This window comes from Sardina pilchardus, chromosome 15, assembly GCF_963854185.1.
Source record: "Sardina pilchardus chromosome 15, fSarPil1.1, whole genome shotgun sequence".
In the NCBI taxonomy this organism is placed as follows: Eukaryota; Metazoa; Chordata; class Actinopteri; order Clupeiformes; family Clupeidae; genus Sardina; species Sardina pilchardus.
In genome coordinates, this window is record NC_085008.1 from 27,210,371 (window position 1) to 27,226,063 (window position 15,693).

At 48.5% G+C, this 15,693-nt stretch overlaps 1 protein-coding gene across 2 annotated transcripts in view; it reads right to left on the reverse strand.

Moving 5' to 3' along the window:
* Nucleotides 1–15,693, reverse strand: part of faf1 (Fas (TNFRSF6) associated factor 1) — an 85,583-nt gene that overhangs the window by 15,955 nt on the left and 53,935 nt on the right. For both annotated transcript variants that reach the window (XM_062555663.1, XM_062555662.1), the window contains exons 13-17: nt 12,754–12,908; nt 7,682–7,818; nt 7,360–7,448; nt 2,149–2,229; nt 1,691–1,768 (exon numbers count right to left, since the gene is read on the reverse strand). In XM_062555663.1, the coding sequence (XP_062411647.1) occupies nt 1,691–1,768; nt 2,149–2,229; nt 7,360–7,448; nt 7,682–7,818; nt 12,754–12,908 (540 nt within the window). The remainder of the gene's footprint in view (nt 1–1,690; nt 1,769–2,148; nt 2,230–7,359; nt 7,449–7,681; nt 7,819–12,753; nt 12,909–15,693) is intronic.

The window sequence follows — 15,693 nt, forward strand, 5'->3', positions numbered from 1 at the left end:
TCTAGTAATAGAGAGACACAGAGAGAAGCGAGCGAGTGAGAGCGCTAAAGTGGTATAATTAAGATCAGACAGGGCTGCTTTTGTCTGAGGCCTTCCCTCTCCCTCCATGTTTAACTAATGTGACAAATGTGAGGCCGCTGGATGGGTCCATTGGGCAGCACGGAGCAGAGCAAACAGGGCCGGCGGTGGGGAGTGTGTGTGTGTGTGTGTGTGTGTGTGTGTGTGTGGGTGCACACGGGCATGTGCCGGGGCCCGGGTCGTGATTGTTTGCCTTTGTGGGCGCATGTGGGCTTTTGTGCGTCTGCCTTTTGTTCTGCTCCTGCAGCCCCATGGGCCAGCAAGGCCCTTTGTGTGTGTGTGTATACTGTAAAAACAACAATAACACTGTGTGTGTGTGTGTGTGTGTGTGTGTGTGTGTGTGTGTGTGTGTGTGTCAGACGGAGGGAGACGGGTGTCCCTGCACAAACTTAAGGTCAGTGGGATGAGTGGTTGTCTGGGTCATAAATCAACTGGAGAGATGCAGTAAAAACATTAATAAAGTGAAAATATAGAACCTTCCAGAAGGACAAAGCACACGCAGAAACAGATTAATATGAGCTCACGGGTCTTTGTCAGAAACAAACGGAACACGAAACAGGAGGAAAAATAACAAAGGAGCAGAAAACAAAAGGCCGCCATCTCCATAAACTGATCAAATAAAGGCTGCTGTCGGCATACAGTACATGCCACTCAAGTCTCACTTATTTGCTAGCGTGAGTATGGAAATATAGAGATTTGCATTGAGCCACAAGCATGGGTGTGTATGAATGACGCTCACAGTGACATGACTTGTATTGGTGTAGACGACTGTGTTTGTAGGCTATTGTGTTATAGACCAGATGCATATGTGACAGTGTTTGTCAGTCTGTCTCTGTGTGTGTGTGTGGGTGTGTGTGTGTACATGTCGATGTCGATGTGTGTACAGAAGTGTGTATCTGTATGTATACTACTCGTTTATACACAGCAGTGTGTATACTGCTCGTATGAGAGTGTATGTGTGTGTGAGGGTGTGAGTAAATTACATACAGTACATGTATGCATATGTGAGTATGTATATGTATTTGAGAGTGGATGTGTGTATATGAGGGTGTGAGTAAATGGCACTGCATATGTGAGTGTATATATATATATATATGTATGTATGTGTGTGTATATGAGTGTGTGAGTAAATGACTGTGTATATGTGAGTGAGTATATGTATGCATGTATGTATGTGTGTGTATATGAGTGTGTGAGTAAATGACTGTGTATATGTGAGTGAGTATATGTATGCATGTATGTATGTGTGTGTATGAGTGTGTGAGTAAAGGATTGTTATATGTGAGTGAGTATATGTATGTATGTATGTATGTATTAATGTGTGTGTATAGAGTGCGTGAGTAAGGGACTGAGTACAGTATATGTTGGTGAGTATATGTATGTATCAGGGGTGGAAATTAAAATTTGAAAATGCGAAAATCTATCAGCCTATAGCAGATTTCTGATCAAATTAACCAGCCACTCAATGTTAAAATATGACTTTGTGTCTGAAATCTACCAGCCACTCTCACATTTTACCAGCATTTGGCTGGTGGCTGGTGCTAATTTCCATCCCTGGTATGTATGCAGGTATGTATGTGTGTGTGTGTATATATGTGTGTGAGTATCTCACCTCTCGTTCGTCTTCCTGCTCCTTGCGGATCTGCTGCTGGCGCACCTGTTCGGCCTCCTCCCTCTCCTGTGCTTCCCTCTGCACCACACACACACGCACACGCACACGCACGTCATTATTGGGGTGCTCTCTCACCAGCATCTGCAAAATAAAACTTTTTTCCCCCCGCTATTCTGAGTAGCCTTTGAGAAACTGGTCATCTTACTACTGATTTGTTACCGCAACCTAATCAAATCTGATTTTTCGAGGAAGCCTTGACATTACCCTTGAATATTTAATCTAAGTAAGTATTCTGTTTAAGTTAAGCGATTTTGTTTCACAATCGCTAAAGTGAGGGTGATGATGACAACGTTTACAAGTTGCAAAAACAGTCTGGCTGTGCTAGTAAATGTATTTTCGCGAAAAATCTTTTGGACCCGCGACATCGAACTTAAGAACCAAATTCGGCCTGAACTTACCTTCTTGCGGTCGGCCTCGAGAGAGAGGCGGTAGGCCTCGTCCTGTTCCCTCTTCACCATCTCTCTGGCCTCTCTCTCGTCCTGCCAGAAACACCAAAGGAATGGCATTAGCAGCGCTCACCTGACTACCCAGCACTCACACACACGCGCGCACACACACACACACACACACACACACACACACACACACACACACACACACACACACACACACACACACACACACACACACGCCTGTACGCACACACACACTCACAAACACACACACACACTCACAAACACGCACACCTCTGTTTACTACACAGTGCAAAGTAGAAACTAAATAGAAACTGAAATAATTCATTTTAACCCGTAATTTGTGAGGGAGTTGAACGGGGGCTTTACTTCCTCTGTGGACAAACAGCAGGCTCCTTTTTAAGTGGCCTTCAGTCCCTGTTTGTGCCGGGGCAGACATGACATGGCTACTCCACCTGCTGTGTGTGGAAGGAGGGCGTAGAGGAAGCGGTTCTCTTTCTCCCCCTTATCAATGGTAGGAGGATAAAACTACTGTTTCCATTGTGCAGTGCCGCGGCGGAGGCTTTCGCAGTGTGTGTGTGTGTGTGTGTGTGTGTGTGTGTGTGTGTGTGTGTGTGTGTGTGTGTGTGTGTGTGTGTGTGTGTGTGTGTGTGTGTGTGTGTGTGTGTGTGTGTGTGTGTGGCTTGTTTTGACGGCGCTGAAAGAGCTGGCGTGGCCTAGGCGCTGCGTAGACTTCCTGCGGCCGGGTGAATGGGAGTGAGCCGAGGAGGCGAGAGAAAGAAGCGGCGGGGACACGCAGGATGATCAAAGGCTCACGAGGACACATGAATGAGGACGCAGGGCTTTAGCGCCCACACAAAGGCTGCTGACGCGAATAAAGGCAAGTCATAAACAGGGTCAGTATGTGAAGTGTGTGTGTATGCGTGTGTGTGTGTGTGTGTGTGTGTGCGATGTGTGTGTATGTGTTTATGCTCCCATGGTAAAGCCCCAGGTACACAGTAGACACACTGAGGCCTGCATTGTATATGATCGTTTATGATCATTTATGATAGTTTATGATCACTCATGATTACTTCCTGTCTGAAGCGGTAGCTTCCTGTTCTGTCCTGAACTGATATGTTGATGTGCATAATATACCAGCAATATCCAGCCCCCTCCCCAAAAGGCTTCAGTGAGGCAGCCGGGCTTGTTGAGAGTGGAGAGAAAGTTCTGCCCGTGTGCTGCTTGTGCTGGGGCTGGCCTGTCCAGCGGCAGGCCACATCACAGACAGAGGAATGTGGCCGATATGTGGACTGTCTGGTAAGACTAGAGTGGTGTGGGAGGGGTGGAGGTGAGGTGTTGTCTGTACATTCTCCAGTGTGTTCATCTAGACACACTGTGGTCAGCCTGTTTGGGCCTACAGTATGTGCTCCCCAAACCACACACACACACACCCCCATACGAGGCAAAGTTGTACGAGCTTTAGTAGGTATGCATGCATGTACACACACATTGGCCCGACCAAGGTCAGGGCTGTCTGGGTCACACACACACACACACACACACACACACTACACCACTGGCACATAACAGACAGACCCTTGCACAGACGGATGCTGTCAGACGCTGACTGCCAGGATTCATTCTGAGTCATGCCATCTTCCCCCAGCTGACAAAGCAGTCACACAGAGGCCAAGCAAACTTAGAAGAAGTCTAGCGCATGCACACACACACACACACACACACACACACACACACACACACACACACACACACACACACACACACACACACACACACACACACACACACACACACACACACACACACACACACACACACACACACACACAGTATTAATTCACACAACAAGTGAAGTAAATATAATTGAGTACATCACACACAACGCACATGTTGTTGAAAATCGTCTTTAGGGGAATCTGGAACATAGTGACTCTTTGGCCCGGGAAGCGCACGGCAGCGAGAACAGGATCAGCAGTAACTTAATGGAGCCTCCCGGTCTTACGCTGTGATTGGCCGAGACCGATCTCCCCACCTGTCTCACGCCTGAGCTCCCGAGTAACGCGTTAGAGACTGTGGCACCTACAGGATGTTGCCTCGCACATTCCTGCGGTTATTAACTACTCCGTCAGGGCCAGTGGGCTCGCCTCTCATCGCCACCTTCTGCTCGCTTATAGCCCGAGTCGACTCGCGTTGGTCTCAGAGCCAAGTACGACTACACAAACACAAACACAATTACAGGGCTCACTGAGACGGACACGGAGAAGTGTCTGCTGATGCTCTTGGTGGCCTGGGAAAGACTCAAGACTCAAAAGACTCAAACGTGCCCTCAACATGCACTCGCAACGCAATTTGGAGCCTGTATTATGACCTTCCAAACTAGAGCTCTTTGTAATGACAGACTATCAAAATGTCCAGGAAATGACACGGAAATCAACGATCATCGTTATATTTTGACTCTTCCAAATCACTAAGTGAGCGAATGTGTTGTGATGAAAGATGAAGTGTCTCATTGTACAGTACACAGCATTTGTTTATCCACCTGTTTGGGACGGTTATTAACATTCCATGTCCCATTAGCGATGCTTAAGAGCACAGAGAAGATCTTCCTGTACTGTACTGTTATGGGAAAACCTTTTTCTGTTGCCTTTTGCACTTAATGATTTTTTCCTCTTAAAAAAAAAAAAGAAAACAGGCGAGGCATTCCGTGAGAACCTGAGAGCTGTCACAACACGAGGTGAGAGCGTCACAGACGAGCGTACGCTTCAGCTAACAGGACCGCAGATTTGGCCCTGGGGCTGCCTCAACGCGCGTCCTGCCTTAACAGTTCCCACCAGCCCCGTCAATGTGTGCGTACATGACCTGCACTTGGCTCGGCTTGCTGTCTAGTCAGCACCCTAACAGCCTAACCAGGGCCAGCAGGGGCCATCAAGGGCCACAGGCCAACGGGAGAAAGGACCAGTCGCCTCCAGCGGTCTACTCAAGCCACAAGGAAAGTGGAGGCAGCGTTAGCATAGCGGCTAAGGAGCTGGACTAGCATAAAAAAAGTTATGGGTTCAATTCCCATTGCCGCTGTTGTGGCCTTGAGCAAGGCACCTAGATCCAAGTAGCTCTGAGGAAAATGGCTCGCGTGATAATAATTAAGTCGCTTTGGATAAAAGTGGCAGCCAAACGGTCAAATGAATAAGTAGAAGTGTAAGTATAAAGAGCAGTGCACAAGACCCTTGTAGTCAGGGCTCTAGGACAGGCCACAGGATTGAGGACCGGGGCTGAGCCCGCAGTGCAGGGGAGCGCCAACAGATGGTCAACAGTAGCCCGGGTGTTCCCATCCTGCCTTGCGACATCCGTGGCGCCCAATGAACGGATCTGGGCATTTTTTTTTCAAATACGAGAAAATGAACGTCTGGTAGGCGCTAACCAGGCTAGGTCTACAGAGGGATCTGTGGCACTAGCTAGGGCATCCCAACCTCAGAAACCATGGTGGAGAGGCTGTCATTACCTTTCTCTTTTCACACACACACACACACACACACACACACACACACACACATTATTATCACTATGTCATCATTTTGTTTCATAATTGATTATTTTGTCTTTATAGTGCTATTTTTTTACATGTGTATATATTGATTAATATTGTGTCATAACATGGGAAGCACAGTGAATGACCACTGCATATGATAATACGCTAAAAAAATGTAACTTTACAATTACTTTTACTGACTTGTCTGAAGAAAGCCGAAACAAAATAATGGCTATGGACGTAGCAATTCAGAGGTTCGTAGAGTTTTCGATTTCCAGTTCCAAACACACTGTGTATCTATAGTACCACTAATAAGTACCACTAGATAACACCTTATGGTTTATTTTGTCTCTGGGTTACATCCATTATTTTATGATGACATTTGTCATCCAATAAGGTACCAGCCCAGAGCATCGGTCGTGCACAGCTTGCCTACCTACATTTCAAAACAATGTGATGACTGCAGCCAAGTTAAATGGCATTTAATGAATGCCATTTCATTGAATAATAAAAAAAAGTAAGGGAAGTTACTGTCTCAGAAAGGTATGGGCATGATAGTCTATCGTTAAACAAACATTCTAGTGTTGTGGACCAAACTGAAACGGACCCAGTCTGAGCTCCGTTCATTAGCGACAATGGGGCTGCACCTGTTTCAGGCACACTCTGGTTGATGCTATTGACAGAAAGCGTTCAATGCCCTCGTAACAATAACGCAATACGGGGAAAAGAACGCAAGACTTACAATACCATCCGCGGACATATGCCCTGTTTAGAGTACAAACATATGCCTTTAGAATGGCTAGAGAATGAGAGAGCTTTTGAATGGGCCCATGGTAGAGGAAGAATAGGCTCTCCATATCACACAGAGAGGGCCTTGTTACCGCTCGGGCCGCATAGTCCCAAGAGTGAAAGGCACCGACTCCTTTTGTTTCATCCGTTTTTCTCCCCGTAGTGCTTTCAACTTCCTTTGTGCTGTCTGGACTGGATTTAAGAAGGCAGGGACGGCTAAGGGCTACTAGCACTCAAGAGTTGAGTCTGGATTGGGGCTTGTATTGTGACCGCTGGAGCACTGCAAAGGAAAATAGCAACTCTTGAGTACACTTTCTCTCTGGTTGAAGGGCTTTTGTGCTTTTATCTCGCCAGCTCTTACTGTCTGGGACGGACGGGGAGCGACAATGATTTGGGATGTGATGTGTCCTAGCATGCAGGCTAATCCACAGGTGGAGTGTGTATCATCAGGATCAGGTGAAGGGAGAGGATGAGGTCAAACAAAATAACCATTTCAAGGAGCGGTACCAAAGATCATATAGTTACTAAGATGAATCAAGGGGTTTTTCAATGGAATGAAATGGCACCCACTTCCGCCTCCTAAAGGGGTGTAATCAGTGACGAGATAATCGGTTTAGAACGGTGTAGAATCAGCAGAAGCAGGAGCCGTTGATGACAGGTTTATTTCTCCCATAGCAATGCTCCCGTTTGCCTCCTAAATGGGAGTGGCAGTTGCGTCACAGTGAAACCGGAATTTACCCTCATATGAATCGTCTCGCTTTATAAACCGTCTCTGGCGGTACCATACAGCCAAGCTAAGGTTTTTTGTTTCCGTCCTTATTGGCCAATTGTACGTTGTCTTGTTCAGTGTTATTTTGTTTTCTGTGTACGGCTTGGGTCACCTCGTCTTTGATGTCCTCTTGCTGCTGGGCAGTGAAGATTTCCATCGCTCCCATTAGTCTCATCATCAACTCGTCCACTGTTGTATTGCCTTCAACAAACAAACAAACAAATAAATAATTCATTTAATCAATTTTAGTTCAACCGATTCAGCTCAACATCTTTGAGCTGTGAAATGACTGGCAACTTCACCTCTCATTTTTTTTGTTAAAGCAATGCTTTATCATGAATGAGCGTATTCTAGACATGCAGATGATTCCCCAGCATCCTTACTGCATACACTAGCATAAGGGATTCACTGGGGGACGTTTGACGAGCGGTTACCTTGAATGACATGTAATACTTCATTGGACGTCCGCTTGCCCATGACGATGAGTAACAGGGGGAACTGGTCGGTTTTGTACGTCCGAATGGTCTGAGCTACCACACTGCCAAAGTGCCGTGTGCACACGGTAAGTAGTCTGGGGGAAGAGAAAAGAGAGAATGAGTGACAGAATATGAGAGGGAGAGAGAAAACAGATTGGAGAAAGAAAGAGAAACAGGGAGACAGAGAGAGAGAGAAAAGAGAGAGGAAAAGAGAGGATCAGAGAGAGGAAGATAAGTTGTGTGAGAGGTTATTTTGAGACTTACAGCTGCTACAGGAGGCCTCCACAGGCCCAGGTGCATTAAGGGACTTTAAAACCAATTCTGCCTCTGATTCTGGCAGACGCACACACACACACACACACACACACACAACCCACCCAGCCTATCCAACCACCCACCCACCCGTCCGCCTCCTCCCAACCGTGGGCCCAGCAGCCGATTAGCATTCCTCTCCAGACGTGATGAATTTGATAGGGCAGCCGAGGATCTCTTATTCCATTACAAAGACAGAACTTTTTAAATTAACATTTCGAGGCAAGGAAAAGGGTAGCAGCCAGAGCCTCCCAGCTCACTGTAAATGTCATAATATTAATGACTGGCTATAGACTGAATGCAAATATAGATTAGGTTTCCCCACCCCTGGTTTTAATAAGGTGTGTTTTAATAACCAACGGCTGGGAGAACAGAGCCAAGGACCGGAGCGGCGAGCACAGGTCAGGGAGAACAGTGGAGAGTGATGGCGCGCGCGAGCAAGTGTGTGTGTGTGTGTGTGTGTGTGTCTAGAGTACGGAGAGTTACTCTCATTGGTAATCATGGCTTTCAGAAGATGGAAGAGAAGGAAGCCAGGCAGAGGTGCCCTGGAGGTAGAATATAAAATAATCAAAAGCAAAGGAAGGAGTGAAATGAATCAGACAGCGCTTGCATAGATGGACATTAATTTAAATTTATTCCTCTGGAGATGACTAGAAAAGGTAGACAGCCCTGTCTGTTTCCACAACACTTATACAGCTATACACTTATGCAAGTGATCTGATCTCTCACTCCTGAGTACTGACAGATCTCAGAATGCTTCGGAGCTAGCAAATTTTTTTGGTCCCATTTCACATTGACGGTTCTTATTATCGAGTGTTTTTCTACGGAGTGAAAAAATGACTGTGCCATCATGTTCATTCCAATCAAAAACTCTAAGCATAGCCTGGACAGATGAGCCAAAACCTTCCGGCAGGCCATTCAGAAAGGAAGTCAATGACTAGCAATTATCCTGCATTTCCTATCGGGGAATCTGACAACATGAAGTGCAGACAAAAAGTCCTCCTGACTTGACAACTTCTGTTCAGCTGCCTGCTGTTTTTACCAGGCCCTGTAAATCACTGACTGGTAACTGTCCCATTAGGTTGAATTTATTTACGCTCTCAGCAAAGCTCGTGAAAAAGAAAAACAGCCCTCGTTAAGTAATTTGCTCATCTTTATCAGATTAAGGGCCCACGCCCTGTCTTTCCCCCTGTTGCCCTGAGCACAATCACAGCTGAAGAGTGTGAACACAGAGAGAAAACAAACTCCTGTCCATCATTTCCTGGAAGAGGCCCAGTGCAGGGGCAGAAGGGGGACGACTGTGCCCAGGCCAAGTGGAGCCCATCAGGGAGAACACACCTCCGTTACCCAGGTCTGACTACCACCATCCCCCAGACACTGTGTGCTTAATACAACCCCTGTACTAAACGCACCCCCCTTCTCTCTCCTTCACTCTCAACACACAACTGCGCAAGCAGGGAGCGAAGCAGGGCTTAGGAGAGACCAGCTGGACGTACTCAGAGAGAGAGAGAGAGAGAGAGAGAGAGAGAGAGAGAGAGAGAGAGAGAGAGAGAGAGAGAGAGACAGAGAGAGAGAGAGAGAGAGAGTACAGTGTAATTCTAACCAGTGGTACAGGACAAGAGAACAATTAGCAGCCAGGGCCTGGTGAGAAACCCTACCCTGCGCTAGCCCTGTTGAACACGGACGTTTAGATAAACCCCCACCAGCTGAGCAGCTCCTGTTTCAACAAGACAACAAACACAAAGGCCAGGCAACTAACCAAATAACTACGGGGTGACGAGACAAAACTAGGTTTGGGGACTGGTGAGGATTAGCAGTAGCGAGTCTATCGGGAGAGGCATACAATATAACTACTGTCACCATGGGAAAGAGAACACAGTCAACATTTCTGAGAAGAATGTTTTCAGAGATTGTTCTTGCTTTCTTCCCCTACCACCCCAACCTCCCCCCTCCGTACGGCAAACCTTCCCATCCAAACACCTGCTCTTTGCATATCTCCTCGGATGAGTGGTGCTCTGGTTATGAAACTGACAAGTTGGCAAAGGTCTCCACTCCACAGCGAGACATTAGAATGTTAATGTTGCTCCACACTGTCGCCTCGCGTCAGACTCACACCTGTCAAGGTGTGGCTCCAGGAGAGAGATTTCTGCATGGCCTGAGAAGGAGTGCATTCGACGTCACACCTCAGGTGAGTACTTACCCAGCAGGTGAACCAGAAGCACCGCGAGGAGGAGGAGGAATGAGGAAAAAAAAATAGCCTAACCTACACTTTTTTGCACAGACATGCCCAAGAGGTAAAAGACGGTCAACGGAGGAGTCACTGGCTCGCAATTCCAAACGCTCATTTTCCGCATGAGAAGGTGCTCAAATACTGTGGTTTCCTTTTTAATAAGCTTCGCATTAACTTGGAGCTCTTTCAGAAGTTGACTTATTTCTTCATAATCAACTTCAAAGGGATCAAACATTTCAGCTCTGTGGTGAAGTGCTCTGCCAAGTATATTGATCAGTCACTGAGCTCTCACAAGCGCGAGAAAAAGAGATCGCAGTGTGGGAAAACAGTGTGACATTACCTTGGAATGCCAAGGCCTACGCTGCTAACAATGTAACGCATGCTTACAAGTGTCACTGTGGTATTTTACAAGGCATTTCCCGAAGGTGACAATTATCTTGGCACGCCGTGGTGAGATTAGAGATTTTTATGCATAATTAATCACCGAGCTGAAAAGGCCCGAGAATTCCTGGGCCGTCCGCTGGGCTGCGGAGCGCCGACTCAAAGGGCCGAGGCCGCGGGACCCAGTGGGTCTGCTTAATGGCCACCACCACTAACGCCAATCAGGGGCCAGGCCGGCTCAACCTGGGAGCGTGAGAAATGTGCGCAGGACACCGGTGTGTGTGTGTGTGTGTGTGTGTGTGTGTGTGTGTGAGAGAGAGACAGAGAGGGTGTGTGTGAGTGTGTGTGTGTGTGTGTGTGTGTGAGAGACAGAGAGGGTGTGTGTGTGTGTGTGTGTGTGTGAGAGAGGGCAAGCGTGCATGTGTGTGTGTGTGTGGGGGGGGGGGGGGGGGGGAGAGGGGGTGTGTAGCAGTGGTCTCTATGAAAAGCTCCAGATGTTGCCTGCCTTTAATCTGCAATAAAAGGCTCAGTTGGGGCAAGAAGCTAAAAGGAGAGAGGGCGCAGAATGAACGGCAGGAATATGCCCCCCCACTCACCCCCCCCCCCCCCCCCCCCCAAAGGAACTCAAATAGACGCAGGGTCAGTGTCTGGACCCGCCACCCCCACCTACACACACCCCATTCCTTCAGCGCTCCAGCTCTCCCCACTCTGGCCCTCCTTACACATGTCCTTCCAGGGGGTGGGCTATTGAGGGGTAGCCTAGTGGAAGAGGGGAAAAGCTGTGGCCTGCCCCCTGAACAAGGCCTGCTGCTGGGCCCAATTCAGGCCCTGCATGACCCCCTGACCCATGGAGGCCAGCTCTCCAACACCACCTCTCGCTCTCTCTCTCTCCACACACACACACACACACACACACCTGAGGCTTTCCTGACCAAAGAAAGGGACACTGAACAGAGGCACATGCATGCACGCGCGCGCACACACACACACACACACACACACACACACACACACACACACACACACACACACACACACACACACACACACACACACACACACACACACACACACACACACACACACACACACACACACACACACACACACACAGGAGGTCAATGGCTTCCAACCTTTTAGCTGCTAGCCAGCGATAGCAGTTAAGAAAGGAGAGCTGCGGGAATCTGACCGAAGACGGACGCTGCATACACATTCCAGGGACTTGTAGCTTCAGAAGTTAAAATGACTACATTTATCACACAGCGCTTTGCATCGCCAACATCACCCAAGGATATGTGATCTGCAATGGCTGAATAACGTTAACATTCCATCATGGCCTCTCATCACTGGGCCCTAGTCCCTCTGCTATGTAAAGAGAGAGAGAGGAGGAGAGAGATATGGGGGGGATGTGAGAAAGAGTGGTGAAGGAGAAAGAGAGAATGTGTGTGTGTGTGTGAGACAGAGAGAGACAGAAAGAAGAAGGGAGAAGAGAGGGAGAGAGACACAGAGGGAAGATGGACGGGGGAGAGACAGACACAGAGAGAGAGAGAGAGACAGAGAGAAGCCGCTCCACTCTGCTGAAATGAAGAGACTGTGGCGGGCGGTCTCGCGGTGAAAATTCCCAATGTCTCCCAGAAGGAAGATGGACGGGGGAGAGACAGACACAGAGAGAGAGAGAGATAGACAGAGAGAAGCCGCTCCACTCTGCTGAAATGAAGAGACTGTGGCGGCGGTTCCCAATGTCTCCCAGACGCATTATTTGGCCAGATTAGAGCGGACTGGCCAAACGGGGCCTCACACAGCAAACACAACTGCTTTTGTCAGCCCGCAAAATGAGGCACAGAGAAGCTAGCGGGGACTGCAAGAGTGGTGGTGGTGGTGTGTGTGTGTGTGTGTGTGTGTGTGTGTGTGTGTGTGTGTGTGTGTGTGTGTGTGTGTGTGTGTGTGTGTGTGTGTGTGTGTGTGTGCGTGTGTTGTGGTGATGTGTGTTGTTGTGATGGTGGTGTTAGCACGTGGAACAGGCAGAACAGAATGAAATGTCCCTTTTAAGATCGCATGCATTTGTGAGTAGTGGGGGGAGGTTATAGCAGAGGAGTTGGGGGCTCACCTGGCTTTGTTGGACTCTTTAGTGACGTCCCAGGCCCACGTGATGAAGTTTTGGCTCAGGTAGGAGACTATGGACTCGGCGCACATCATCTGGGAGCAGAAGACGTTACTGAGGACGCTCTCGTCGTGATGCAGGTAGATGGCCAGCAGCTTCCTCTGTAAGGGCAGGCGATAAAAAAACAGTGCATCAGCACAGGACACTCTTTACATACAGATGCTTTAATTAGCAGCTATTGTGATCATGGTATTATGAGGCGCAGTCTCAGCTCTGGACAGAGAATTATACTGGGCAAAAGTGTGGCTGACCACAGCCCACCGACCGAGAGAGATGACGCCCTTTGTGACCAGATAACGAGAAACAAAGAAAGAGAGAGAATGAAAGAAGGAAGAATGTTAAAGAGAAGAAATACAGATAGAGAAATAGAGACAGAGAGAGAGAGAGAATGAAAGGAGCAAGAAAGGAAGAGTGTAAGAGAGTAGAAGGGGAGACAGATAGAGAGAGGAGCCGGTGAGAATGAGAGTGAAAGTGACAGACAGACAGACTGAGACAGAGAAAGAGAGAGAGAGAGAGAGAGAGAGAGAGAGAGAGAGAGAGAGAGAGAGAGAGAGAGTGAGTAATAGTGAGAGAGACTGATAGAGAAGGGCCAGAGAGGAGTGCGAGACCCCCTGCGGTGGCAGAGGCCAGGGCCGGCATCAGAGCAAATAACCCGACCAAATCAAGAGACCAGGGGAGGCAAACAAAACTTTTCTGGCCAGCGCCAAACCGCACAACAAAACCCAACAAATCACTCTATTTATTTTGCATCAAATGCCAGCGGCCTTCATCGCTGCCTCCTCCTCAGGTTGGTGGCACGGGGGCGGACAATATTGACGTAGCTCTAAATCCACACTTATCGCCGGCCGTCGCACCGAGCCGCCGCCTCGCCAGGGAAACTGACAAACTAATTAAAAAACAAACACCACCAGGTTTGTCGGGATGCTGTAGGAAATAAAGCCGGTTGAATTGCACAACGCGCTAGCTGAAATTTCGCTCTTTTTCACCCCCCTTGCTCACTCACTCACACACTCGGTCTCTCTCTCTCTCTCCCCTCTTTCTTTCTTTATCTCTTCCTCTCTCGCTCCCCTCTGCCAACCCTTTCCTTCTCTGCTCCTTCCATCTACAACCGCGTGCCGGAGCGATTTCTCAGGATTTCTGAAAAGAAGTGGGGGAGGGAAAAAAAAGCAAAAAAGCGAGTGGCCATACAGAAAAAAGAAAGAACGAAAAAAAAAACACAAGACAAAAGTGAGGAGAAAGTTTAAAAAGAAAAGTACCAGAGAGACAGAGAGAGGGGAAAAAAAGAGGTTTGCGTAGCTATATTGTGGTGTGTGTAAAAGAAAGGCGAGGGAGAGAGAGAGAGAGAGCGAGAGAGAGACACACAGAGAGAGAGAGAGAGAGAGAGAGAGAGAGAGGGGGAACATTGCTGTGTTTGCTCAGCGATTAGCGCTTTAGAATTAGCCCGGCGGATGGTAGCGAGGCGCAGCGCTGCCCTCATTCACAGGACCGACTTGCCGTCCTGAAAAGATTAAACACTCACGCTGTGAAGACAAGCACATGCGGCCTGGAGAGGAGAGCGGATTTTAAAGAGGAGAGAAAGACCCACAACACACACACACACACACACACACACAGTCGCCTTGTTTACAGCCAACTAAAACACATCCATTCTTCATATGGAGAGTGTGTGCTGAGTGAACATTGCGGCTTTCAGGGACACAGTGAGCCTCCTGCAATCACGTGACAAAGGACGTGCGAGGGAGGGAGAAGAAAAACAGACCAGAATAAGAACAAAACAAAAAAGGGATAATATCCCACCAGCACGTCCGTCCCTCTGCTGACGAGCCCTTTCTACCTCTCCGGCCACTCTTCCCTCTTTCATCCCTTTGTTCTAGCCCTCCCCTCATACTCTTCATGCCATTTGTGGTGTAGAGAGAGAAGGAGGGAGAGAGAGAAAGGGAGAGAGAGAAAGGGAGAGAGAGAAAGAGAGAGAGAGAAAGAGACACACACAGAGAGAAAGTGAGAGAGTGAGTTGTCACTCTGCACCAAATTGGCTGTTTGCTTGAGGGGAGAAGAAAGTGACCCAAAAGCCTGTCTGGTAGGGGAAGGGCTGGGCCAGAGGAGGCTCACACACCTGTCACTGCAGTCCGACAGAGAGCGAGGGAAAGAGAGAGAGGGAGAGCGAGGGAAAGAGAGAGAGGGAGGGATAGAGAGAGGGAGGGGAGGAGGGGGAGATGGGAATAGGGAAGGCCAGGAAAGCCGATCTGGTCTGTGAGCGGCGAACGGCAGCGTTTCACACAGTGCCCAGGTAAGTGCTCACTTCTCAGGCGACCGCTGTCACTCCGCCGACAGGCCTGTGAATGCAGCTCGACACTGAGTGACAATCAAGGAGGGATGACCCCCCCACCCACCCCCACCCACCCCCAGAGCCCTCCAAAGGCCACGCAGTCTTCTCTTCCCTTTATTGCTTTGTGTGCTCAGACCTGCAACTTATGATTAGGTGAAATGCGAGTGGCGATTCTCACGTACAGGTGGCTGAGCTAAATGGTAGCACAGAGAGAGTAAAAGAGTGAGGGAGAGAGAGGGGGGCGGAGGGAGGGAGAGAGAGAGAGAAAGAGTGAGGGAGAGAGAAGGGGGGAGGGAGGGAGAGAGAGAAAGAAAGAGTGAGGGAGAGAGAGGGGGATGGAGGGAGGGAGAGAGAGGGGGAGGGAGAGAGGGAGGGAGAATGAAAGGAAGAGAGGGGGAAATGGGGGAGAGTTTGAGGAAGGGGGAAGAGAGAGAGAGAGAGACAGAGTAAGAGAAAGAGAAAGAAAGACAGAGAGAAAGAGAAAAATAGAGAGAAAGAAAGAAAAAGAAATAGAGAGAGAGATAAGGACAGAAAGGGAGAGAGAGAAAGAACGTGTACAG